The 26,417-nt window shown below is 42.7% G+C and overlaps 1 protein-coding gene across 1 annotated transcript in view; it reads left to right on the forward strand.

Annotated features, from left to right (window-relative positions):
• Positions 1-6,824: 6,824 nt before the first annotated feature.
• SH2D4B (SH2 domain containing 4B) overlaps positions 6,825-26,417 on the forward strand; it is a 204,168-nt gene continuing 184,575 nt past the window's right edge. The window contains exons 1-2 of the mRNA XM_070945383.1: positions 6,825-6,957; positions 23,575-23,628. Coding sequence (XP_070801484.1) covers positions 6,825-6,957; positions 23,575-23,628 — 187 coding nt within the window. The remainder of the gene's footprint in view (positions 6,958-23,574; positions 23,629-26,417) is intronic.

Genomic DNA, 26,417 nt, shown 5'->3' on the forward strand with positions numbered 1-26,417 from the left:
TGCTGGGATATTCTTGTAAAATCATCACATCCATCTGAATAAGTCTCATTAAAGAAACATATTTGGCATCTACCTAAAACACAACATTATTCTTTTCCAAAAAGCATGCACAAAATTGGGTTTACAGTGCTGATGGGCGAGTGGTCCAACAGGAAGTTGTTAAAATTATTTAGTTGAAATAAGACTATTCCCTCTTTTGTCAAATTTAAATTCTAGGGGAGCATGGAACAATATCAACAGTTCTCTTCATTAAGGGCTAATGAAGTGGAACAGTAATGTCCACTAGCCATAATCTAGCAGCACATTGTGAGATTTCAGAAATCAAAATGCTTGGAAAAATACAACAATTTATCACCCAGTATCTCCAGGATTGTTAGGTAGAGACCAATTACTACCCCATTAGAGACAACATCCAAAATTTTGCTATCTGAGAGCAGATAAATCAATTTCTCTGGCATTATCCCAAGCTTGCTTTTGTGTAAATAAACTCTTGGCCCACCTTTCCAAGAGACATCAATTCCCCCCCCCCCCTTAATTATGGCAAGCAAATCTCCTTTTCTTAAAATGTGGTGTTTTTTTAAAAACAATATATCAACTAATGGTTCAAAAAAACTGAGGTGAATCAAATATTTTATTTGCTTCTGACATGGAACGTAGCTTAATTTTGGCCCATGAACGATAGTAAGAAATGGCTCTTCCACATTCTATGGAAAAATATAACATACAGTGAAGAAATGAGGAGATGGAAGAGAATTCTTTTTTTTTTTTTTGAAAAGTTTTTTTTAAATTTTTTTTTAAAACATGAAACATAAAATACATCTTTTTAGAGCAAGGATTTGATCTGGTATAAAGTAAATACAATTACTCACATTCCCTCAACCAATTTTGTTCCAAATTTTATCCAATTACCTCTTTAAAAAAAAAAAAGAAAAGAAAAGAAAAAAAGAAAAGAAAAAGAAATCTTATTCTAAACATTTAGATTTTAAACATTCTACTATGTCACCCTAAATTCTAAACAATTATTTCCAAATAGACATCATTCCAAATCTTTGTCATTTTAACAATCAATATTTCATATATATTCCTCATTTCTAAGACCCATTACATTGAGTTTGTACCTCTTTTAAATGACAATTAATATCCATAATCTTAACAAAGAATATTTTCCTCCTCTATTAATTGTTTCTAAATCAATCAACATTTCCATCTAGAATTTGTCCCTCCCAAAATACTTTATTTTAAAGTCTAATATTTAACTGATTCATAATTTAAATAGCTATTTCCCAACAGTGTTTTCCTCCACTTCTAACTCTATTTATTTAACTGGTTCACAGTTTGGCTTAACTATTCTCCAGTATTGTCTCCTCCACTTCCTCCTGAATTTATTTTTTCCTCCACTCCTAACTCGTTATTTTTATTTTTAACTGGTTCCCAGTTTTGCCTTAACTGTTCTCCAGTATGATGCTTTCCTCCACTCCTACCTTATTTGTAAGACTAGATCACAGCTTTACTTTCACTGTTCTCCAGAATCATGCTTCCCTCCACTCCTAACTTCATTTATTTGACTAATTCATAACATTTTATTTTAATTATTGTCCAGCTTTATGTTTTCCTCCATTTCTACATCTCTTATTCAATTATTTAACCTTAAATTAATTCACAATATATTACTCATATTCATTTTTAAATCCATTCTCCTCCATGCTTTTAACTGATTAAGAATAAAAAAGTATATTGACAAATATCTTAGCTCCTACTCTTTCCTAGGCTTTCTCCCGTGCCATATTTATTTCCAGTGAATATCAATATTTTAAATCACTTTAATATCAATTTTCTATAATTATTAAATCTGTGATTAATTCTTCTTAATATCCAGCACCTTAGAGAACATTTTCTTCTAAATTATTAAGTCTATAAATAGAGCTTAAAAATTCCAAGTTTAAAAAAGTATTAAAACATCCAAAAATCATAATTTTCAATCATTTATACTCATTTTTTACAAATCAAATTGTTGTATATTCATAAAATTAACTTAAATAAAAATAATAGTGAAAAAAGAGAGAGAATAGTAACAATATTAATAATAGTTAAACTAAAAACAAAAGAAAAAAACAAGAATACAAATTGGAAGGAGAATAGAAATATAACAAAAGAAATTGAAAAGAGAATTAGAAAAAATTGAGAGGGGGAAAGGGACAAAGGAAAGAAAAAAAAGGAAAAAAAGAGAAATAAATAAATAAAATAAAATAGAATTGAGAGAGAGCCCAGAGAAGGAGGAAAATATCTCCCCAAATTATTCAAAGATCAAACTCCATTACATCCATTTAATTCAAACTATGGTATTTTGTTATCCTGTTATTTTATATTCCATTTTTTTTCTTTCTTCAATCTATCTGAGTATATTTATTTTCCATTTCAATGTCCTCAAAGTTATAAATTCTATAAAGTTAATTCTAAATTGACTGTTCCATATATGGTATCATCATGTTCTTCTTTTGTTGCCACACCCTTTTTCTCTTGTTGCTATGCTTAATAAATCAGTTTTCATTATTCCATTTAGTTTCTTCTTTCTGGTCTTCAATATCCTCCAATACACAGATTATATGTCCAAAGTCAAGCCTCTTGAAATTTTTCTCAAAATAATCCACTTTAAGTAACAAGCAACAAAGTTTCTCTTTCAAGTAACAAGCAGTCTGGAATTTACACTTCAGGAGATGGGAGAGAATTCTTGTGTTCACAGCATACACTTCATAGACTTTGGTAAATATACCGGATAATTTATGGACTTCAGTTGCTGTGCTCTTCAACAATAATTCTCATTTTGCTCAGAATGGAGACCCAAAGGTTTTAGGCAGTTGTTAGATTAAAAAGTGGGAATTGCTTCCAGAAGATTTCCATGAGATTCCACATTCCTGTATGGAATGCACATTTCTGACAATGAAAATTTGATAGATCCTGAGAATAATCAGTTCTTATTTGGTGATTTTTTGTTTCCTTCTAGGGAGAGGGTGCCCCCACTTTTTAGTATTGCTAACTCTAGGGACACTTCAGCTTGTTGACAAATATCTCCATCTTGGTTTTGAACAGGTCTGTTCTGTAGGGCTGTGCATAACTTTGAAATTCCAAAATTTCAAAAAAATGCTTGGTATTTGACAATCACTCTCAAGAATGTCCAGTTCAGTTTTGCAGTCATCTTACTCTCAGTGAATTGTGATATCCAGTTCTAGCAGCCTTTTTATTTTTATTTTGATTGTTTATAATAGCAGAACCTCACAGATCTGATTGTAGTGAACCTCTTCCTTCATTTTATAATCAGAATGTCTGAGCTATTGTAGGAGATTAATCAGAATAGACCTTGGAGGTCTTCTAGCCTAACCCCTTGTCCAAGGCAGGAGATTTTATACCACCCTGGACAAATGGTTGTCCAATCTTTTCCTGAAAATCACCAGGGAGCACCCACACTTCTGGGGGCAAGCTGTTCCATGGCTTAGTCATTCTCACTGTTGGGAAATTCCTCCTTAGTTCAAGGTTGGATCTCCCTGTGATGAGTTTCCATCCATGCTTTCTTGTCTTACCTTCTGGTGTATTGGAGAATAGAACTCTTCCCTGTGACAGCCACTCAAGTACTGGAAGGGAGCTATCATGTTAAACCTTCTCTTCATTAGACTAAACATACCTAGTTCCTTTAGTTCCATTGTATGAATTAACCCACAGACCCCTTATCATCTTTGTTGCTCTTCTCTGGTAGGTCTAAGCCAGTGGTTCTCAACCTGGGGGTTGTGATCCCTTTGGGGGTCGAACCACCCTTTCACAGGGGTCGCCTAAGGCCATCAGAAAACACATATTTTGGGTGGCAGATCTAGCCAAGAAGAAAGAGAAAGTGAGTCTGTGGAGAAGGAGGAGAAGGGTGCGCAGCTCTGCAATGTGCATTTCTAGGGAGGAAAGCATTTTTGGGTGGCAGCGCAGATTTGGGGAGGGGATCGCAGCGCTACCGGCCAAAAATGCTTGCTAAGATTGCGGCAACAGTGTTTTTGTGTGGCAGCGCCTTGCCTTACGCTCCCTGCGCAGCGCCTGTTTCACCAACTGAGTCCCGACCTCCACACTTCCCTGGGCCACTTCTGGAATCAGGCTCCAATGGAGGCAGCAAAGGCACAGGGAGCTTCCCAGGAAGCCCAGCACCCAGCAGGGAGGAGCCCAGGCAAGGGTTTGGGGTCACAGCAGAACAAGCAGCCAAAGCCTGTCTCCGCTGGCGCACCTGCCTCTCCCCCCTTTCTCGGAAGAAGAACTGCTTGCTGGCCCTGGGCGCCCAAGTGAAGCGCTGGGTGGCTATTTTGAAAGGGTCGGGAGCGGTTTATGCAAGCCTGAGCCTCCTCAATCGGGGCCCTCCCTGGGAATTGCTGCCCAGTCTGGCCGGGGTGTTTGGAAAAACAGTACACTGCTGGAAGGGGAAGGGGAGAGGAGGAGGAGGAGGGGCATTACCCAGAGTCCAGCTGGCAGATAAAAGCTGCAAGGCTCTGCCATAGTTCTTTCGGGTGAGCCATCCTCGCGTGGCTCTCAGGTCCCTGCTCAAACTGGCCTGGAAGTGGTGTGTCATTCTCAAGCAGTGGCTGCTCTCGACAGTAACTGAGCCTGCAAATTGGCATGGTGGGCTCAGTTACCAGTGAAAGCAGCGGCCGCTTCACTTGCCCCTTCTCATCCAAACTGCCAGGTGTTGCTCTGGTTCTTTCCACCATAGCCGCGCAGCCTTTTCTTACAATTCTAGCTATGCCTTGGCACTCGCAGTCGTGGCAGCCCAGCACTGAAGTTCCCCTCCCTCCAACCAGCAGCCTCTGCTCACGTCAAGGAGCCAGTGGCCAGGTGGGAGGAGGACAAGGTGATGCACTGCTTTTAGACCAGTCCAGGTAGCGGGTGGGTGAGCAGGCAGCCCTCAGGGAAGAGTGCTGCACTGGGTAACACATCTCCCGGTTGCAGGCTGCATGCGGGGCCTGAGGTGGAGGGATGAGCTTCCCTGGCCATTGTATGGCGCTGCCGAGGTGGCAGAGCCAATAGCGCTGCTGCTGGCTTGGGAACAGCTGTCTCGCCAGGGAACGGGCCGGTAACTGGTTGTCCTCTGGTAAGAGGTGCGCCGGCCCTCTTGGAAAAAGTGGGGGTGCATGCATGGAGGATGCGCACATGCGCAGTGCAGGTTGCATGTGCATATGCACAGTGTGAGGTGCATGCACATTAGGAGCATGGGGGTCATGCGCACATGCGCAAATGGGGGCGCCCATTGCATTATGGGTCCTGGCACGTGAGAGCGCATGAGCGCTCGCACGCTTGGACTTTTGGCACACAACGCCCAAAAGGTTCACCATTGCTGACATATACACACAAAGCAATGAAAATAATTTTATGGTTGGGGGTCACCACAACATGAAGAACTGTATTAAAGGGTCGCGGCATTAGGAAGGTTGAGAACCACTGGTATAGGGTTTCCTGCCTAAGCGGGGGGTTTGACTAGATGACCTCCAAGGTCCTTTCCAACTCTGTTATTCTATTCTATTCTAAAATATCTGGTTTTGTTAATTAGGGAAATGTGTTCCTTCCTTATCTCAGAATCCTATATGTAACTTTAGAGCACTTCTATTTAGAGTGCTTATTCCATTTGCAATTGCCATCTTCAAATGGGATCCAAATGTGGACTATGAAACAGGGGGAAAATTTGGACTATGTAGGTCCCATTTCCCCCTGAGAATTTCTTTTTGATTTGATGCCATTCTGATGGGACTTCATAAAGGTATCAGCTGCCTGTGGTTTTGGGAAGCTGAACTTGTGCATTATCCTGCTTGATACCTTGGAATCGTTGCAAGCAATAAACAGTGGCATCTGAATTATTTTAACAGAGATCCTAAAGGGCCATCAATATTATTTCATTAAGAATGAGAAAAAGCCAGTAAGCAGCCAAAGGTCACAGTTGGCTTAAAAAGCAATCTTGTTTCCTTTTCTTTCCCTGCAATGGAAAATACACTGATAGGTAAAAAGACTTAGCGCACCCTGAGATGCCAAAGGCTAAATTAATATTAATTACCTGCCCTATGAATTTGGAAAGGTGGTCTCCCTCCATCTTTCTCTCCATCCTTTGCTGCAAGACGAGGAATCCTTTTTAATTAGGGGATGCTGAATCACCATGCTTGTGTTCTTGTTTGTGTGTGTATTGTTGACAGTAACTAAACATGATCCTGGAGCGAGCAGGTGGTAGCATAGGTTACAGCGATGAAGGGATTCAGGCATTTATCTCTTCCAAAGGAGATCAGTTCCCTGAGGTGACAGGGATATCACTGGTGTAGTTGTTACTTTTACCCATGACATCACCGATTGAAAACAAAGAAAAAAAGCAGCAGAGGGATGTATACTCAGAGCAATGCCTGGTATTGTACTACACACCGAGCAGAAACCATGTGCCATATTCTGATTTTAAAAACATTCTGAACTCTCCTTCGGCAACTAACAAGAGCAAACATCTCATGCTTCTTGCCTGCCTTTTGGGCACATACAATAAGCATTGGCTCCATCCTTCTTGTGGGGGCATATCTGTTGATGGGTGAAGCCCTCAAGAGTTATTTTTGGGATCCCTAAAGGAATGCCAGTGGATGGGGAGGAACCCCACAATGCTTACCAGAAGTATCCCCCCTTCTATTTTGTTTTTCCCTCATTGGTTCTGAAAAAAGTTTCGGATTTTCATCCGGGAGGCTTGGATGGAACTTGAGTGGCTTTGAGCTGAGCCTCATTTCTTCCCTTCTCCTTGCTTTTTGAAGGCTCTACCTGTCTGGTAGCTCAGCCTGGCCATGCTGCAGCAAATTTTGCGAGACCTGTACATCGAGCCTGAGCTTTTGGCAGAGCTGAACGAAGAACAGAAACACATCCTTTTTTACAAGATGAGGGAAGAGCAGGTCAGGCGATGGGAAGAAGGAGACATTAGCCCAAAGGGGACAAGGAGATTTCAACAGAGTAAGATGGGCTATTTTTGTTTCCCTCTTGTCCATAGATCAATCCTTTGCTGTTTGCAAAGTTGTGTACAGTTTGCATATTCTTCTACTTAGCAGTTGCCCATGAATTCAATGGGTACAAAGGAGGGAAATGATATTTACTGATTTATTGGCTTATTAACCGACCAACTGACTGACTCCTTCCTTCCTTCCTTCCTTCCTTCCTTCCTTCCTTCCTTCCTTCCTTCCTTCCTTCCTTCCTTCCTTCCTTCCTTCCTTCCTTCCTTCCTTCCTTCCCTGCCTTTGTTATTCTAGTGGCTTGCCCTGTCAGTGTTGCTGGGAGTGATCTTGGAGTTTGCTTGGTTGGTTTACTGTTGTTTACTGTTGTTTATTGTTAGCTTGTTTCTTGATTGGGGCATTGTTTACTTCTCGATTGTTGGTCTAATGTTAATCTTGGAGATAATCTCTGCTCATCTTGCTGTTGAATCGCTGATGGGGAGGTGTTTTGGTCCTTTTGTTCCCTTTTTTGTTTTCTTTTTTGGCTTTTTGGTTTCCATCCACTGGCAGGGCAAAACCCTAGAACAGGGATTCCCAACCCAGGCCATGGACTGGCAGAAGTCTGTGGCTCACCCGGAACCGGGCTTTGCAAGGGAGTGTATGAGCAGGATCCAGGCAGAGCATGAAATCACACTTCCTCGGTCTGTGGAAAAACCTCCCTCTATGGAACTGGTCCCTGGCGCTGGTGCCACTGCCTTGAAATACAAACTGAGAGCAAACCCCACTCCTTTTTAGCACTGATGATGTTACCTAGTTGGGTAATGAAACATCTGCAAGAAAACCACCGAGCTCAGAGAACATCAAGGGACCCCTCAGACATTTTCTGCTTAAAAGGGCTTGGAAATTGAGGTTGTTCTAGATTGGATACTTTTTCCTTTTCAGTGTCCTTACTTAATCTCGGCTCATCCCTTTGGGCTTAACGATATGGTGTTTTCACTTCACTGGGAAATTTTTTATTCCTTTTTAAAGGGTGCACTTAAAAAGGAACAATTCACATCTCCAACAAATAACCTTGTTACGTGATCTGTGCTGCATGACAGACCTGAGCAATGTGGCAGAACATGAAAGTTATTAAATAGCCCACATTATGTTTAAGTTGCTAGAAGTTCGGCATGGCACATTATAATGGATATTTAATGCGGTATTAATGCAAACTTCCTTTTTTCCCTCCTGCGAATAAAGAAGAGCATTTCATTTTACAATCACAGACAAACAGTTCCTAGAAACTTTTGAGAAAAAACAGATAGAGACATGAGACAGCTCTGTAGATCAGAGCTTCCCAGAATGGAGTCCTTTCGGTCAATGGCTGAAAAGGAAAATAAATGGAATGTTCTGCTTTATAATCTAGCTAAAAGCCAAATATCAAGCTTCTAGAAAATCCAGAGGCTTCATCTTTTCTGCCGACCATGGAGGCTGAGATTGCAAAATTCAATTCTCTTTTGAGCCAAAAGATTTAGACTCTGAACTTGAACAGAATAACAGAGTTGGAAGGGACCTTGAAGGTCTTCTAGTCCAACCCCTTGCTCAGGCAGGAAACCCTATATACCATTTCATACAAATGGTTGTCTTCTTAAAACTTCCAGTGATGGAGTACCCAGAATTTCTGGAGGCAAGCTGCTCCACTGATTGATTGTCCTCATTGTGAAGTAATTTCTCCTTAGTTCTAGGTTGCTTCTGTCCTTGATTAGTTTCCATCTAACTTAATCTTTCCCAGTTTCCAGAGTTCTCCAACCAACACAAACATTGCTAGGAATTCTGGTGTATATGTGTGTGTGTGTGTCTGAAGTCCACACACTTGGAGGTTACCACTACTGAGTTAGATCTAGAACAAGACTATAGAACAAGACTAATCAAGGAGAGAAGCAATCTAGAACTAAGGAGAAATTTCCTGGCAGTGAGAACAGTTCACAGTGGAACAGCTCTCCTTCAGAAGTTGGGGTGCTCCATCCCTGGAGGTTTTTAAGAAAGGATTGGACACCATTTATCTGAAATGCTATAGGGTCTTTTGTTTAAGCAGGGGGTTGGACTAGAAGACTTCCAAGGTCCCTCCCAACTCTGTTGTTCTTCATTCTTTTGAGAGGCTTATCCAGGTATGGACAACATCAGTGGTGGGTTTCTATCGGTTCGCACTGGTTCGGGCAAACTGGTAGTGGTAATTTGGCCTGGGTCGCCAAACCATTAATGACTGCTGGCTGAACCTGAACTAGTAGCCCATTCGCCACTCGCTTGCCCTGCCTGCCCATCTGACTGCCGGGAAGTGGCTCTCAAAGAGGCGGCAGCTGGGAGGCTTCTCGCAGTCGCATTGAAAAAGAAAAAGCCTCTCAGCTGGCTGCAGGCCACCAAAAGCTACTTGGAGGTTGCTGAAAAAGCCACTGCCATCGCATCACATTGCTTCTGTGTCAGTCCGAGTGTGATGCAGCAGGCAATGGGATGCACATGCGCGATTGTTATGAAGAACAGGGAGGTGACGGCAGTGGCTTTTACGGCAACCTCTGGTAGTTTTCGGTGGCCTGCGGCCAGCTAAGAAGCTTTTTCTTTTTTGATGCAACTGCGAGAAGCCTCCCAGCTGCCACCTCTTTGAGAGCCACTTCCCAGCAGCAGTGGCTGGCTGGAGGCCGCCACGGGAGAAAGGTAAGCAGCCTGAAGAAAGAGGTGATGGTGGGGGAGGAAGAGGGACTAGGGCCAGAGCCGCTGAAGGAGGGAAAATGGGGCGACGCATGTGACTGCTGAAGGGAGGGTGGGGCGGCATGCAGGAGGAGGCCTTTGATAGATTAGGCCAGGCCTGGCAGAAAATAAGTAGATTGGTAGAAATACAAGAAAATTTCCCACCCCTTTTTGGGTGTGGCTAGGTGGGGTGGTCATGTGACTGAGTGGCCGTGGCTGTGAGTGATGTCAAGTTGGCCACACCCACTAAGTCACATGCCCACCAAGTCATGTCCACCAAGCAAGCCATGCCTACAGAACCGGTAGTAAAAAATTTTGAAACCCACCACTGGACAACATGTAATGATCACATTCTAAAAGGTGAATCAAAAGATATAAACTAGCAGAACTTCTCCATTTCATCTGAAGTAGAGATGGATGAAAACTTTCCTCACAGTAGAGAGTAATATTTATGAGTCCAATACAATACCTATATAGCTACGAGTAAATTCCACAAGATAAAATTTGACTTACTTCTCCATGGACATGTAAAGTGGCATGCTGTGATTTCTTTCTAAGATTTACTGGCTGGCTGTAGCTGGTAGATCTAGTGGTATTATAAAATAAAAACACAGATCAATCCATATAAATGAAAGAAAAACACATTCAAATAAAACCACAGATTAGAAATAGAATAACATTTGAGAATAACCACATTAAAACAGACATTATTTAAGAAGACCCGAGAATTAAACCTCTTTAAAAAAACACAGCTATAGGTAGTGCACAATTTACAACAGTTCGTTTAGTGACCATTCAAAGTTACAATGGTACTGAAAGTGACTTATGACTGTTTTTCACACTTATGACCATTGCAGCCTCCCCATGGTCACGTGACCAAAATTCAGACGCTTGGCAACTGACTCATGTTTATGACGATTGCAGTATCTGTGGGTCATTTGCCACCTTCTGACAACCAAAATCAATAAGGAAGCCAGATTCACTTAACAACCGTCTTACTAACTTAATAACTGCAGTGATTCATTTAACAAATCTCAAAATTGGGCAAAATTTATTTAACAATTGTTTCATTTAATAACAGAAATGTTGGGCTACAATTGTGGTTGTAACTCCAGGACTACTTGTATGAGAAGATCAAAAGGCCTGAGATAATAAGATTTTTCCTGGCACTGAAATATTTGTGCTGGACATAATTGGGGAAATCTTCAAGAAGCAGATTCAGGAAGAAAATAGCTACTATTATAAAAATCTTTTCCTATGTAGTTTTTGGCCAAATTACAGCCAAGAGAGCTCCTAGAACAAAATGTTTGATGATAGTCTTCAAGGAAGGATGGTCTTTCAATAATTGCAGAGAGACAAAACCAGAACAGAGAGGAAAGGTCAGCCTCATTTACCACAGATTCCTTTGTACTCAGAGTGGTCTCTTTGTGTATGTTTGTGTGTGTGTGTGTGTGTTTTGATTTATTTATTCTCTAGGCCCTGAAACTGTGTTTTGATTCAGACATGGGTGGAAGGTAGATTCCGCATAACTGACTCAAACTTTGTTGTATTCCCATTTCATGGGAGATGAAAATGTGCCAGGATGTTTTTCTCATCATTTAGGCAGCCTCTAAATGATAAAGAGAAAAATCACAATTACAGTCTCAATGTTTCTTCCAGTTTATAGGCTGAAGTAGCAACCAATTAGTTATTTAGATACATCCAGTTGGATCTCATATGGAATGGAATGGAATAGAATAGAATAGGCTTTATTTGGCCGTGTGGTTAATCACATAAGGAATTTGTCTCCTGTAAGAGATAAAAATGGAAAAGTGATATTTCGCGTGTCTAGTGGCAAATCCAGAGGGTTATTTTTCAAAGAACATGACAGTAATTTCCTTCGTATTTCCATCCATACATTTCCTTGAATTCTCCTCTTTTTTATCTATCCCTTGTTTGCACCACATGCTCCAAACTGAGACTCATTATCTGAGCCAATCTATTTGAGACAGGGGTGGGTTCTAAAATTTTTTACTACTGGTTCTGTGGGTGTGGCTTATTTTGTGGGCATGGCTTGATGGTCATGTGACAATTATTTAGGATTTAGCAGAGGTACTGGTCTACTAGGCTTTTAACTGCTTGCAGAGCTGTACCGATCTACCCATTTATTTTTGCAGGCACTGGTCTAACCATTTATTTTTGCAGGCACTGATTTACTCATGTATTTTTGCAGGCACTGGCCTAACATTTATTTTTGCAGGCACTGATCTACTCATGTATTTTTGTAGGCACTGGTCTACCCATTTATTTTTGCAGGCACCGATCTACTCATGTATTTTCTTTTAACACTGATCAGCTGTAGGGCAGCCCTTTGAAGCCCCGCGGCAAGAGTTTAAACAGTTTTTTCCCTCTAGCCATCAGCTGGGACTCAGGAGGCAGCAATAGATTGGGGGTGGGGCCAAATAAAAGGTAAAAATAATGCGGGTGGGGGGGGGCGGGGGGCAGAACTGGTTCGGTGATGTCATATCATCACCGCTACCGGCTCGGTGGAACCGGGTGGAACCCACCACTGATTTGAGACATGTCTCTTCAGTTGACTTGGCGACAGTTCACAAGTTTGATTTTGATTTTGGAAGCTGCTTTCCTAGGTTGGTTGACTTCATTCATACAAGCACTGCTCAACCATCATAGATTACTTTTAGCTTTTCTTTCTCTTTTTGACTTTAGCACCAAGAGGAACCCTACCTGGGCTCTGATATCCTGTAACATTAGTCTCAACCTCACTGAATAACATTGCATCATAGAGAACATTCTTCTATGGTAGAAAATATCAGCTACATGGTCTAACATGTGTCTGAAATTAAATAACTACTCAAAAGAATTGTTCAAAAATTATTGAATGGAACTATTGGCTTTGGGCCACGTCATTCAATTGCTCATCAACATAGCTTGTGTCAAAATTATAGAATTCAAGTAATACTCTGATTATGTCAGTAATTAGCCGTGACTTCCATTTTTTGTTAACAGAGCAGTTTTGTTAATCAACTGCTGTCATCAATTATATAATGATTAAAGTATACTTAAAAAATCTGATCTTGAAGGGTTGAACAGGATGATCAGAGCGATTTTACTGATGCTAAGAGAATTGCAGGTTTTAGGAAATAATTTTGTGGAATTGTGCAGCACCTGGCTGGATTTTGACAGGGTAAAAATTTGCATCTTTCTTTAAATTAATAGCTGTGTCTGTGAGACTGGCAGCATGTTTTGAAATTCCCATTGTTGGAAGTAAAATGCTAGTTTCAAATGGCTGGAGACATTCTAAATGATCATTTTATTTAGCAAAACTAGCAGGTTACATTGAGTGTGTTGCATCTATGCCATGCCATCTCTCTGCCTTGCAGGACTACACAAAATCCATATAGGTGGTTTCATCAAAGAATTACAGAAAAAGTGCACATTATACTGGAATAACCACCACCATTAAATACTTAGAAATAACACAGAGAGAGAGATGTGTGTATTTCTCAGATGTGAGAGGTGACAAAAATGACACAGAGACTCCTTGATCACAGGCTCTGCTGCTACTGCTTTATTGTTATTCTAGCAAGCTTGCAAGCTGCTTTCTTCCCCTTTTCACAATTGCAACAGAAAAGAGATAAGTGCCTCTTACGTGTTGCAGAGCACATTCCCAGTTCCTCAACAACTTCCAAGGACATTAAAATAGGACATAAATTCTAAGCTATATGGGTGTTCCTGACAAAGACCTCTTGATCTTTAATTATGTAGCACCTCACAGTGATAACTGATCAGGGGTTCTATAAGATATAAACACCACAGTTAGTAGGTAGAAAGCACAAAATACGTATATGTGAAAATCAATTCTATTTGACTATATGCTGAAATGGGATGCAAGGACTTAGGACAATATATTTTAGTGGTGTTTGCAATGGTAACCAATACAAGCGTTAGGTATTGAGAGAAAGTGCAGCATTACTAATAAATGTGGGTAGACTATAATATTCTCCATATATGAATACAGTGCTACCTTGCTACTCATTGTTAATTGGTTCTGATGAGTACCAAAAATGGTGAGTACCAAACAAATTTACTCCCTAAGGAATAATGTAGTGAGTTACAAGGCAGCCGACGCTGAGAAGTTCCAGTTTGTGCATTGAGTACCAAACAAACGATGAGTACAGGGACAAGCTTTTTGTGTCAAAATGTGTTGAGTAACAAATTTGATGAATTGCAAAGCAGTTGAGTACCGAGGTACCACTGTAGTCGCCAACTCTATACATTGGAATGTTTCGAGCAGGTCTGATAAAATAAGTGTATGAGACAGTGCTGAATTGGTGAATTTCCAAGATATTGGTTTTGGAAAAGGCAGGGGAGAATTTATTGCAACTCCTCAATGATTCTAATTTCTTTGAGGCCTTGTTAGTTGGGTGTGCAATGATTAGAATGCACCCTATTCCCACCAATGTCCTTGAAATCAGTACTTATTAGCCTGTGAGTTATAATTCACAACAGTTTATTCTGAAAACCTCAGTGAAGTACCTCTCGCCCCTGATGCACCATTTCAATCTTGCTTGTGACTATTCAGGTATGTCTTAGAGCTTACAATATCATGATGACTTAGCATGAGGCAGAAATAAAACTAATAATAGTTTTATGGGGATAACAAAAAAAAAATCACTTAGTAAAAGAGGTAATTTGCACCATGACTAAGAGTGGAGAACTCCCAATGCAATATAGCCAATATTTGGAACTGTCCAAGGTCCTGAGTGTCATGGTTAACACACACACACACCCGTACAATCAATGCCAGTAACTGTTTAGCTTCCTAAAATCCACAGTTTGAGGACCCCAGTACAACCAGTACTGAGAGCTATCCTATGTCTGTCAGTACAAGTAGTCCTCAATTTACAACTGTTTATTTAGTGACCATTCAAAGATACAATGGCACTGGAAAAAGCGACTTATGACCATTTTTCTGTGTTCATATTTATGACAGCTGCAGTAACCTGCCGGGGTCATGTGATCCCCTTTTGTGAGTTTCTGACAAGCAAAGTCCATGGGGAAGCCATTAGCAACAGAAATTTTAGGCTGAATTGTGGCTGTAGGATAGATAGATAGATAGATAGATAGATAGATAGATAGATAGATAGCAGGGATGAAAAGCTCCCGGTTCGGACCGGATTGCCCGATCTGGTAGCGATGGAGGCGGGTGGTTCGGAGAATCAGTAGCAAAAATCCCTGCCCCCCCATGCCCAGCTGAGCCACGCAATCATCAGAAGCTTTTTTTTAATTTTTAAAAGCATTTTTTCTACAACCTCTTCCGCCGAAAAAATGCTTTTAAAGGTTAAAAAAAAAGCCTCTGCTTATCGTGCGGCTCAGCTGGGATTGTCAAAGGCTTTTAAAAGCATTTTTTCTACAACCTCTTCAGAGATTGTAGAAAAAATGCTTTTAAAAGCCTCTGACGATCCAAGCTGAGTTGCCTGATCGGCAGAGGCTTTTTTCCTTTTAAATGCCTCTGACGATCCAAGCTGAGTTGCCAGGCCCACCCAGTCACATTACCCCCCAAGCCACGCCCACAGAACCGGTAGTAACAAATTTTAGATTTCACCACTGATAGATAGATAGATAGATAGATAGATAGATAGATAGATAGATAATAGACAGACAGACAGACAGACAGATAGACAGACAGACAGACACTGTGTTTCCCTGAAAATAAAATCTCCCTGGATAATAAGCCCAATTGGGCTTTTGAACACAAGCGCTAAAATAAGATCCCCCCTGAAAGTGAAGCCCTTCCCTTCCCCAGTCAGGTAATGGCAGCTGGACCCCTTAATCATGACCCATGGATAAACTGAGCTGATCGGGAGTTGCCTCTGGTTCTATCTCTCTGGGTGCCTGGAGGTATTTCTTGAACATTCTTGCCAGCCCCAGCCCTGCCCTGGCATTGGGCAACCACGCAGCTCAGGGCCTCTTGTCGAATCCTGATCGGGGCTCACCATAACTGTGGTTGGGGGGGGGCACAGAGCTGCAACCATTGGAGCTGGTGAGTCCAATGCTGAGCGAGGCGGTGGCAGTGGTGGGACATGTCAAGACAGCACCGGCCAGCCGCTCATCAGCAGGCCATTCTCCTGGCTGGGTCTGGCTGTGAGTGGCAGGCAATGAGGTGTGTGGCCAGCATAAAGAACAGGGAGGCGATAGCAGTGATGGGACATCTGGGTGCCGAGGTGTGGCTGGGCCAATGGCATGGTGCAGAATCCTGAGAAGCATGACTGGAAGTGTGTGCACAGCCTCAGGAGTGAACAGCTGACGAGTGGCTGTGTTGCACTGCCACAGCAGCGAACCACAGCAGCAGCCATGAGGTGACCATGCTCGCCGCCTCCTGCACCTCAAAAATAATAAGACCTCTCCGATAATAAGGTCAAATGCTTATTTCGGGGGTCAAAAGAAAGGGAAAGATGGGAGATAGATAGATAGATAGATAGATAGATAGATAGATAGATAGATAGATAGAAAGAATAACTTTATTGTCACTTTGACAATAAGGGTCACCACCTCCAATATACAATAAATAAACATGACAAAACAAATAAAAACAAAATTTTGCATATACCCACATATATTGTGTAATGTATCTAGTTTTGGAGGGAACTTTTGGAGGGAAAATGCACGTTGGTGTTTGGCTAACTCCCTAGGCAGAAAACTAAATAAAGGGAGCTGTCTTGTTGCATCTTTTGCTGGATTCACACTGTGAAATAAAGAGATGTTGTTGTTCATGACCTGGCTCCTGTTGCCTCTATCACCCAATTTAACACTGGCGACAAAGGTGGGATTGAGGTAGACAGGTAGCAAACAAAAAGAGCTGACAGCAACGAATCCAGCCAGGCGAACGAGCCTAAAGTGCCAAGCGCGACAACCATGATGTCTGCATTTGCACCGCCAACGCCTTTCAACCCATCAAAGGAGAAGTGGGGGTCATACATGACTCGATTCAAGTGTTTCCTTGAGGCCAACGACCTGCAAGGACTCTCCGATAATAGAAAGTGGGCCTTATTCCTGAGCCACTGCGGCCCCTAGGTCTTCGACATGTCTGAGTCACTATCTGAGCTGACCCCGGTTCAGTCGGTACCATAGCAGGTCTTGCAGACCATGCTGAGGGCTCACTATGCCCCGGTACCATCAAAATTTGTACAGAGATATGAATTTCGCCAGTGGCTGCAGCAAGAAGGGAAGCCGATCAGCGCTTACATGGCTGCCCTGCGCAAGGCCGCTATGCACTGCGAATACCGAGACCTCGATGATGCGCTCTTAGAGCAACTAATCTGCGGTGTTAGAGATATTCGCCTACAGAGATGACTTCTAGCTAAGTCAAATCTAACTCTATACATTGCGCTGGATGAAGCCAGGGCACACAAATCCTCCACTAAGGCTGCGGAGACCCTGCAACGACCAGTGCCACCTCAAGCAGCCCAAAAATCAGCTCCGGTGCACAGCGAAGTGGCCCAGACTGACAGTGATGAAGAGTCTGACGAAGACGTCTTCAAAACCGAAAAGCACAAACGTGACCCTAAAGACCGTCAAGAGGTCTGCGCGAGCTGTGGAGGATCCCACCAACAACAGATCTGCAAATTCAGAGACGCAGTCTGCAGATGCTGCGACAAAAAAGGACACTTGGCAAGGGTGTGCCAGGCAAGCCAGCCATCCAGCCATAAGCAAAGAGCTGTCACTAGTCAAACCAAACCGCCGCAGCACAAGAAATCCGACAGATATGGCCACCCGAAAAAAGGCGTGACTTTCAAAAGTCCAGAGACCTGCAACACTAGAGTCGGCCACGCGAACACGGCTCCAGAAAAGAAACTACACATTGTGGTAGAGATTGAAGGAAGTCCAGGGACTTCCGGCGGTGACGTGGGATCGAGGTGGCACGGGAAAAATTGCTCCATTCCCAATGCCGATTTTCCAGCATTTTGGTGCCCTTTAAGGGCAAGGTTCGGTCCTGGTGGGACCAGCAGGAAAGAGGGGAATCTTCGGAGGAGGCGTGGAGAGGTGCAGTCTCCCGCCACACCAAGAAGAACCCTTAATCTAAACGTGGAAGAAGACAGCCGGCATGGCTGACTCAGATGCCTGATGCCCCGATCGAAAACAATGGGAAGCAGAGAGTGAGTACGGTGCGAGAAGTGACAATGAGAGCAGAAAAATAAAGATTTTAAACTTGTTCAGATAGTTGGAGAAGAAGAAGAATTTGGATTCCAGAGGTGCAGCGGGCAGAATAGAAAGGCTCAGATTGTAAATGGGGGGCAATTAACGAGGAGAGCAAAAGTAAAGAGGCAAATTTCGGACCAGCAGAAAAAACACCAGAGGAGTGAAATATCGAGGAAAATGGGTGTTCTAGGAAGCTGGGAGAGAGAAGTGAACTGAATACAAGGTTCTATTTCTACCCCTACCTTAGCTGCTCCAACGGAAGGAGAAATGTGGATTCACAAAAAGTAGAAGACGCACAAGAGTGACAGTGCTGATTAGAGATCGCCATATTTACTTGTGAGTGAAAACTGAAAGTGTGAAAGAAAGTAAGACTATATTTGAAGTACATCTGAACTTTTTTAAAGAACACACAAAAGCTGGAAATATTGTGAACTTTTAGATACATAGCTTATATATTGACATATTTATTCATTGTTTGAGAAACTTTTGTATTTTTGTATTTATCTGATATTTATAATTAATTACTAGCAAATTATTATTACATATATATATATAGGGGGACCCAGTTTGTGGGGGCAATAACCTGACTTGGTATAAATATACAAAAAGTATGAAGGCTATTGCTTAACGCATTGTAAGCCGCCCTGAGTCTCCGGAGAAGGGCGGCATGTAAATTTATAATTATATTTATAGCTATTTATATACATAACCTACATATTAATATATTTAGTTACTTATAGAGGAAATTTAGTATTAGCAAATTACTACTTCCTAATTACTTATTAATTATTTATAGCTGTTGTGCTTTCTCTCTTCCTTTTCCTATTTTTACTTTTTCTTCTTTCTGTACAATTACTTCATATTATCTTATTGAATATTTAAAGTAATTATTTAAAGTTAATACTAGATCTTTTCAATTGATTAAATTGATTAGTATTTAGTAATCATATAAGAATTTTAGTAATTAGAGTATTAATTAAGATATTTATGAATTTTGCTTTTTAATAGAACTTTATTAACTAAGTTAGTATTATACTACATTAAGAGAATAGAGAAGGGAGGGAAGGAAATTGAATTCTAAAGTGGATGGTGATTTGGGAGAAGATAGATAGAATCTTAGGGGAACAGTATAAAATATTAAAGGAAATGACTAGTACCACCACAATCACTGTGAAAACGGGAAAGAAAACTACTTCGACACTGAATGGATCATTGGCTTCCCCTGCAGCACAGAGGACAATAGAAGGAATGTTCCCATCAGATAAGCAACCTCCTGCTTTAAGTATGCCAACTATGCAGGCTACACTTATAACAATTCAGGAGACCATGATTAAAATGCAAGAATGTATGACCAAGTATCATGAAGAAACAAGGAGAGATATGGACGAGATTAAAAGAGAAGTAAAAAGTGACATACAAAAGATAGATGAAAAGATGGACTCAATACAAGAAATTATACAAAAAAATGATCAACGAATAATAGCTATAGAAAAGAAAACAGAGCAGACGGAAGAAAAATTGGAATTTTTGGACCAGAAAATGATGGGACTTAATAAAGAATTGGAAAATACTGTGGCACATCTGGAGATGGAGAGGGCTGCATTCTATCTGCACTTTCAGAAGGTGGTGGAAGATAGAGAGGAGGACCTAACATCAGCAGAAGTGATTGCAGAGGCCCTCCAACGTGATAAGGACGAAATAATAAATGAGTTGGACGAAGTCTATAGAGTCCACACAAATTATGCTAGACAATATAAACTACCAAGGGAGGTCCACGTAAGATTTGTGAGACAAAAAGTGAGAGACATTGTTTACAAAATAACGAAAAATGAACTGATGTTCTACAGAAGCAAGGAAATAATCACATTAAAGCAAGTCCCTAAGAGAATAAGGGAACTGAGAAAGGAATATTGGTTCTTAGCCACATTATTAAACAAGCAGCATATACTGTTCAGATGGATAACACCGGAAGGAATGTTGGTGTCATGGCAGGGGAAAAAAGTAAAAGTGGACTCACAATATAAAGCACAAAATCTGCATGACCAAGTGATGGGCATAGAAGGAATAAATAATAAAAGGGAGGAACCAGAAAGGAGTACTAAAGGGAAACAGAGACAAGAGGAACAAGAAAAAGTACTAGAAGAGGGAGATAAAGAGGAAGAAGGAGAAATACAAGAGGAAGAAGGAGGGCCAAGAGAAAGGACAGAAAGTAATAGAAAAAGCGTATAAGACGTCCATTAAGGAATGGAACAAAATCTTAAAATTCTATCATTGAACGTAAATGGCCTTAATTCCCCAGCCAAAAGACATCAAATTTTTAGAAAAGCTGTGAAACAACAAATGGATATTGTGTGCCTCCAAGAGGTACATAGAAGAAAACAAGATGAAAAATATTTACAATGCAAAAAATTAGGTAAATCTTTTGTAACACTAGCAGAAGAAAAGAAAAGAGGAATAGCAGTGTATGTTAAAGGAGGAATAGAGAGCAACTTGAAATATGCAGATCTAATAGGAAGAATTTTGATGATAGAGGTAAAATTTAAATATAAAAGTATTTTATTAGTGGTTATATATGCGCCAAATAGTGGACAAACAGAATTTTACAAAAAAGTACATGAAAAAATAATAGAACAAAAAATGGAGAATGTATGTTTGATTGGTGATTTTAATGCAATTGTTTTTTTTTTTTAAATAATCTTTATTTACATTTCGGTTAAAAAGAAAAGACAACACAACATAAAATGACACACAAAGAACAATGCAACAATAAACAAACATACTTCCATGTAGTACCTTAACAAATAAATATTCGGTACTATAACACTATATTATATTCCGGAGAAGACAGAACAGCTTATATACCTTAATACATCAATTAGGTCTATCTGACCTCACTTATCTTATATAAGTTTCTCAATAGATACCATTCCTCATCTAATGTGGGTTATAATTTCCTCTTTTCTAACCATTTATAAAAATTTTCCCAAGCTAAACCTACTTGTGTTTGCTCTCTATCCTTTAATTTTTTAGTTAGCATATCTGCTTCCGCACATTCTAAATTTTTTTTTATAATAGCCTCCTCTGTTGGGATATTTTGATTTTTCCAGAGTTGAGAGTATGTCAATCTCGCTGCTGTAATGATACGTAGTGTCAAATACCATAAGTCCCTTTTTATATTTTCCGGCTTAGAACCGAGCAGGCATGTCTCTGGAAGCCAATCAATTTTTAACATTAAGATCTCATTAAGCCATTTTTTTATTTTCCTGGTTTATTGGCATTACAAAATGTATTATGTTTAGCATATTGTAAGCTAGTTGCCACCTGATCAGCCATTAACATATTAAATTGCCCTCGTAATATATTTATTGTTTCTTTTACCTTCTTATCTCCTGGATTAAGTATAAGTAATTGTTCTTTCTTTTTTATTTCTTCCTCTATCTCTTTCCACTTCTTTTGTTGTTTTAGTCTATGTTTATTATTCATATGTATTAACGTACCCCTCATATAAGCCTTACTAGCATCCCAAACCATTTCCATAGAGGTACCGTTGTTCATATTAATAGCAAAAAATTCTTTCATTTGTTTTTTAAGCTCTTTCACATTTTCTTCATATCTAAATAAATTTTCATTTAACCTCCAAGACCTCCTTTCTCCCCTCTCCTGTTCAAATTCAATCCAGACTGGACTATAATCAGTTAAAATTCTTGGACATATCTTCGTCTTCTTCACCCTAGAAATAAAATCATTTGTGGTTAGTATAAAATCAGTCCTGGAGAAGGATTGATGTCTATCAGAAAAGAACGTGAAATCTCTTTCCTCCATATTACATTCTCCATTGTGAGGTGGAGACAGCAGCCAGAAGTGGGTTCAGCTCATGCAATCAGAGGAAGGACTGAGCCTGTCAAAGCTAAATCCCGCCCCCGCTGCTAGGGGCTCCCAGCTTTGCTCAGTCCTTTAGACTGGACTGCAGTGTGGAAATTTCTCTCTAGTCAATTTCTACCTTTATCACAGTTTTTTTCTTGAATTTTGGCTTTTTTGACTTTGGACTGTTACCTGACTATTCTCTGCCTCTTGGACGTCGGCTTCGTTTACCAGCAATTGCCCTCATCTTCGTCTAATTTCTCCCTCTTGGACTGTTCTCGACCCTGCCCTTCCTGGATCAGTAAGTGGGGCTTGCGGAGCTTCGTGCTCCCTTGAAGGAGGCTCTGGTCGCTTTCCGGGCCAGTTTACTCGCTGCGGAGCTGCCGCGCTCCCCTTTGCCTGCCGTGCTGCCATTTTGAACTACGGAGCTGTTTTTAGGCCTTGCTGGGACGTGTATTCGCTGTGGAGTTGCCGCGCTCCCCTTTCAGCTTCTGGTCAGTGAGTGGGACTTGGGGAGCTTCGCGCCACTTCGAGGGAGCCGCTAATTAATTCTTCTGGTAGGCAGCGGCTGTGGGGGCGCCTTCTGAGTCGTTCGATCGTTGTGGAGCTGCCGCGCTCCCTTTTGCCTGGCGCGCTGCCCGTTTGAGCCTCTAAGCTGAGGGGAAAGTTTTTTTTTCCCATTTTAAAATTGCCGCTTGCCGTTTGTCCTCTGGCTCAGCTGATTGTCGGACCTAGCATAATTAGCAGGTCCTTGGCCTTTTCGCTCGCCCTTGCCGGCTGGAGCAGTTCTGCCCCATTGCTCATTACCGCCTAATTAAATTCTGTTGTGGTGGAGTTTTTCACGCTCCCATTGCCTCTGGGGCTCAGCCGCCATTTTGTGGGTCAATTTGGTGCACTTGCTGTGGCGGTTACTGGAGGCCTCCAGGTTGTAACATTTTCCTGTAGAGGCTTGGCCATTTCCATTGCTCCCAGGACATTATTGGCTCCTGCTTTAATGCCAGTCAGTAGGGTGCCTTAGTTAAGGACCCTTTACCTCTCGAAGGTTGGTGGCTATTTTATTGAAAGCTGTCTGGGAGCGGCCATATTGATTTATATATTCAACCCATCATGCCTAAAGCAGTGGGGAAGAGTAAACATGGCCGTAGGGCCACAGTGCGGCAACAGTCCCTGGCCATTCATAGGGATGTGGGGACTGATCCCTTGGCAGTTTCCGCCAGCCCAGCTACCCATGAGTCCACAGGGTCCCAATCGCATCGTAAGGGTTCCTCATCGGACCCTCCACGGGCCCCCCACCGCAAGGAAAAAAGTTCAAAACAGCCGAGTGAGAGGGCCAACAAACATCCAACTATGATCCCTAATTCTTCCTTATCTGGAGTCAGTGTCCGTCGGTCTCCTCCTACACCGGATCAAATTTCACTACAAGACTGTCCTCTGGACTATCATAGTTCGGATTTGTGGGGCGCTGATCCAGTTCCTTCTCCTCTGGCTCCTGTTGCTCCGGCTCCAGCTCCTCCCGCGCAGTCGCCGCCGACCTTATCTTCTGTTCCGGTCCGTACTTCTTCGGAAGTCGGACCGGCTTCTGGCCAGATACAATCAGTTCTTAATACTGAGGACATTCAAAAAATGATTGTGGCCGCAGTACAGCAATCTTTGGCTGCCCATAAATCCTATCGATCCAAACGTCCTAGGAATTGGTCCGTTCCATCTGATTCCTCTGTATCCTTGGATGGGGATGAAGAAAATGAGTTATTATCTAGAGCCGATTCTCATTCTCCTGCTCCTTCCTGTGTGAGCCGTCCTTCCGCCTGTGAAGACGTTGATCTTCAAGAGCCGGAGTTGTCAGAAGATGAGGGACTTCCACCGGACCAACCCCCTTTTACAGGTCTTTTCCCTCAGGCTCTATTTAAGTCCCTACTATTTAAGGCGGTTAATGCGGCTCAACTTGGGACCTCCGCTCAATCTGTTCCTCCTACATCCGAGCATGCGCTAAATCCCTTGTTTACGGAGCCTCCTAAGCCTGTGATGACAGTTCCTACTCCTCCTCTCTTTTTGGATGTTATTAAAAAGCAATGGTCCTCTCCTGCTTCGGCTCCTGTACCATCTACCTCAGACAGGAAAAACTTCTCTGTTTCTTCAGAGTTGTCCTCACTGCTTCAAATCCCCACAGTAGATGCTCCTGTTGCGGCCTTGCTTTCCCACTCTACGGTTCCTGGTGATCCTGAGGAGAACCTTCATCCCGAAAAGCGTCGATCCGAGCAGATTCTTCAACGTGCTCATCTTGCAGCATCCTGGGCCATCCGATCAGCCACTACGGCCTCCTTTTTTAATTGTTCAACCCTCCTTTGGCTCCGCCAACTTCAAGACAAGCTCGCCAATGAGGATTCCAATTTCAAGCAAGACGTCAATAAAATTGTGGCGGCAGTACAGTTTTCTGCGGACGCAACTTTAAATGCAGCTTGCTTCGCTTCAAAGTCCCTGGCGTCAACTGTAGCAGCCCGGCGCCTGGTTTGGCTGAGACATTGGCCAGCTGATGCCCGCCATAAGTGGCGTCTGGCCTCAGTTCCCTTCCTGGGGGGGAAGTTGTTTGGGGACCTGTTGGAGGCTTTCCTGATAGAAAGTAAGGACAAAAAGAAAATTTTGCCCACCGTTTTCCGTAGAGGGGAATCCAGATACTCTCCGTTTCCCTCTCGTGCCCAATTTCACCCAGTGGACGGGGGTTCGGGATCTTCCCGTGGTACGGGTAATTTTGTCCCTAGACAGAGGGGGTTTCAGGACAGGCCCGGGAGAGGCAGGCCCTTTATGTCTAGATGGCCCTTTCGAGGGGGAGGGGGTCGTTCCATCTGTCGCCGTCGTTAGTAGTGTCCCTAACTTTCCCGTGGGCGGCAGATTGGGCCATTTTGCTGCCATTTGGGAATGCACTACTTCAGATTGCTGGATCAGAGCCTCCATCCGATCGGGGCTGTCCATTGAGTTTGTCTCCACCCCTCCTTCTGTTTTTCTCCGCTGCCCCCACTCTGGTTGCCCTGAGCGTAGAGCCCTCATGGATTCGGCCATTAACCACCTCCTCACCATTAAGGCCATCCAACCTGTACCTTTGGATCAATTGGGGCGTGGTTTCTACTCTCGGGTCTTCCTTGTACCTAAGTCCTCGGGTGGGTGGAGACCGATTCTGGACCTAAAACGTTTTAACCAATTTGTAGTTTATAGAAGGTTCAAAATGCAATCTTTACGTTCTATTCTTGATGGCGTTCGGAGGGGCGATCTCCTCTGTTCAATTGATTTAACTGAAGCATACTTACATATACCCATTCGATCTTCCTACAGGAAGTTTTTACGTTTCTACTATGCTGGAAAGCATTTTCAGTATAGGGCTTTGTCCTTTGGTCTTTCCTCAGCTCCCCGTAGCTTCACTAAAATATTGGCGGCTTTAGCTGCTTCTCTCAGACTTAAGTCAATTCGTTTCCAGTGTTATCTGGATGACATCCTTATCATGTCTATGTCTCTGTCTCGAGCCTACTCTGACCTTCACCTCACCATTCGGACCCTAGCTGCCCATGGTTTTTCCATTAACGTGGAAAAGAGCCACCTCGTCCCTTCTACTAGGATCATCCACCTAGGGACGGTCATAGATTCGGTCGAGGGTAAGGTTTATCTGTCTAGGGAGCGGCAGGAGGGACTGAGGGCCCTAGTGACTCAAGTCATGCGAGAGAAGAGGGTCTCGCCCTTGTTTCTCTCTAGATTATTGGGGAAAATGGTTTCTGCTATTGATATTGTTCCCTGGGCCAGATTCCACCTGATAAGCCTTCAATGGTTTCTTTTGCCTTTGCAGAAGGCGAGGAAGGGCACCTCGTCGACCAGAGTTACCATCCCCAGGGAGGTGTTAGCGTCCCTTCGTTGGTGGCGCTCCCCGTCCATCTCCAAGGGCAGTTTTTTCCTGGACCGTCACTGGGTCGTCGTCACAACAGATGCCAGCAAATTCGGCTGGGGCGCTCACTGCGAGACTCAAGTGGCTCAGGGCACATGGTCGGCCACCGACGCCTCCCGCAGCATAAACTGGCTGGAACTACAAGCCGTCGTTCTCGCTCTCCGGGCTTTTCGTCATCTGGTGGCCGGAGCGCATGTGTTGGTTCTCACCGACAACGTTTCAACAAAGGCCCACATAAATCGCCAGGGGGGCACCAGGTCCAGGTTGCTGATGTTGGAAGCCAGACGACTTTGTCTTTGGTCGGAACGCCACTTGATCTCCCTGAAGGCGGAACATATTTCGGGGGAGGCGAATGTACGAGCGGATTGGCTCAGTCGCCAGTCAATAGACCACTCCGAGTGGCATCTGAATCCCTGTATCTTCCAGAAGTTGGCGAGTCACTTCGGCAAACCTATTGTGGACCTATTCGCTTCTCCTCTGAATGCACAGCTCCCCAGGTTTTTCTCCCGCTTCCGGACACCTCAGGCGGAGGCAGTGGATGCTCTACGCTCCCCCTGGCCCCTGGGTCTGCTCTTCGCATTCCCACCAATTCCCCTCCTTCCAAGGGTCCTTCGGAAGGTTGTTCTGGAATGGGCGGAGATCATCCTCATCACCCCCCATTGGCCACGGAGGTCATGGTTTGCCGACCTAATGCACTTATCAGTAGCTCCTCCCTGGACACTTCCGTGCCCCACCGATTGCCTCAG

Source organism: Pituophis catenifer, unplaced genomic scaffold (assembly GCF_029215685.1).
Source record: "Pituophis catenifer annectens isolate HBS135680 unplaced genomic scaffold, rPitCat1.0.hap2 SCAF_6, whole genome shotgun sequence".
In the NCBI taxonomy this organism is placed as follows: Eukaryota; Metazoa; Chordata; class Lepidosauria; order Squamata; family Colubridae; genus Pituophis; species Pituophis catenifer.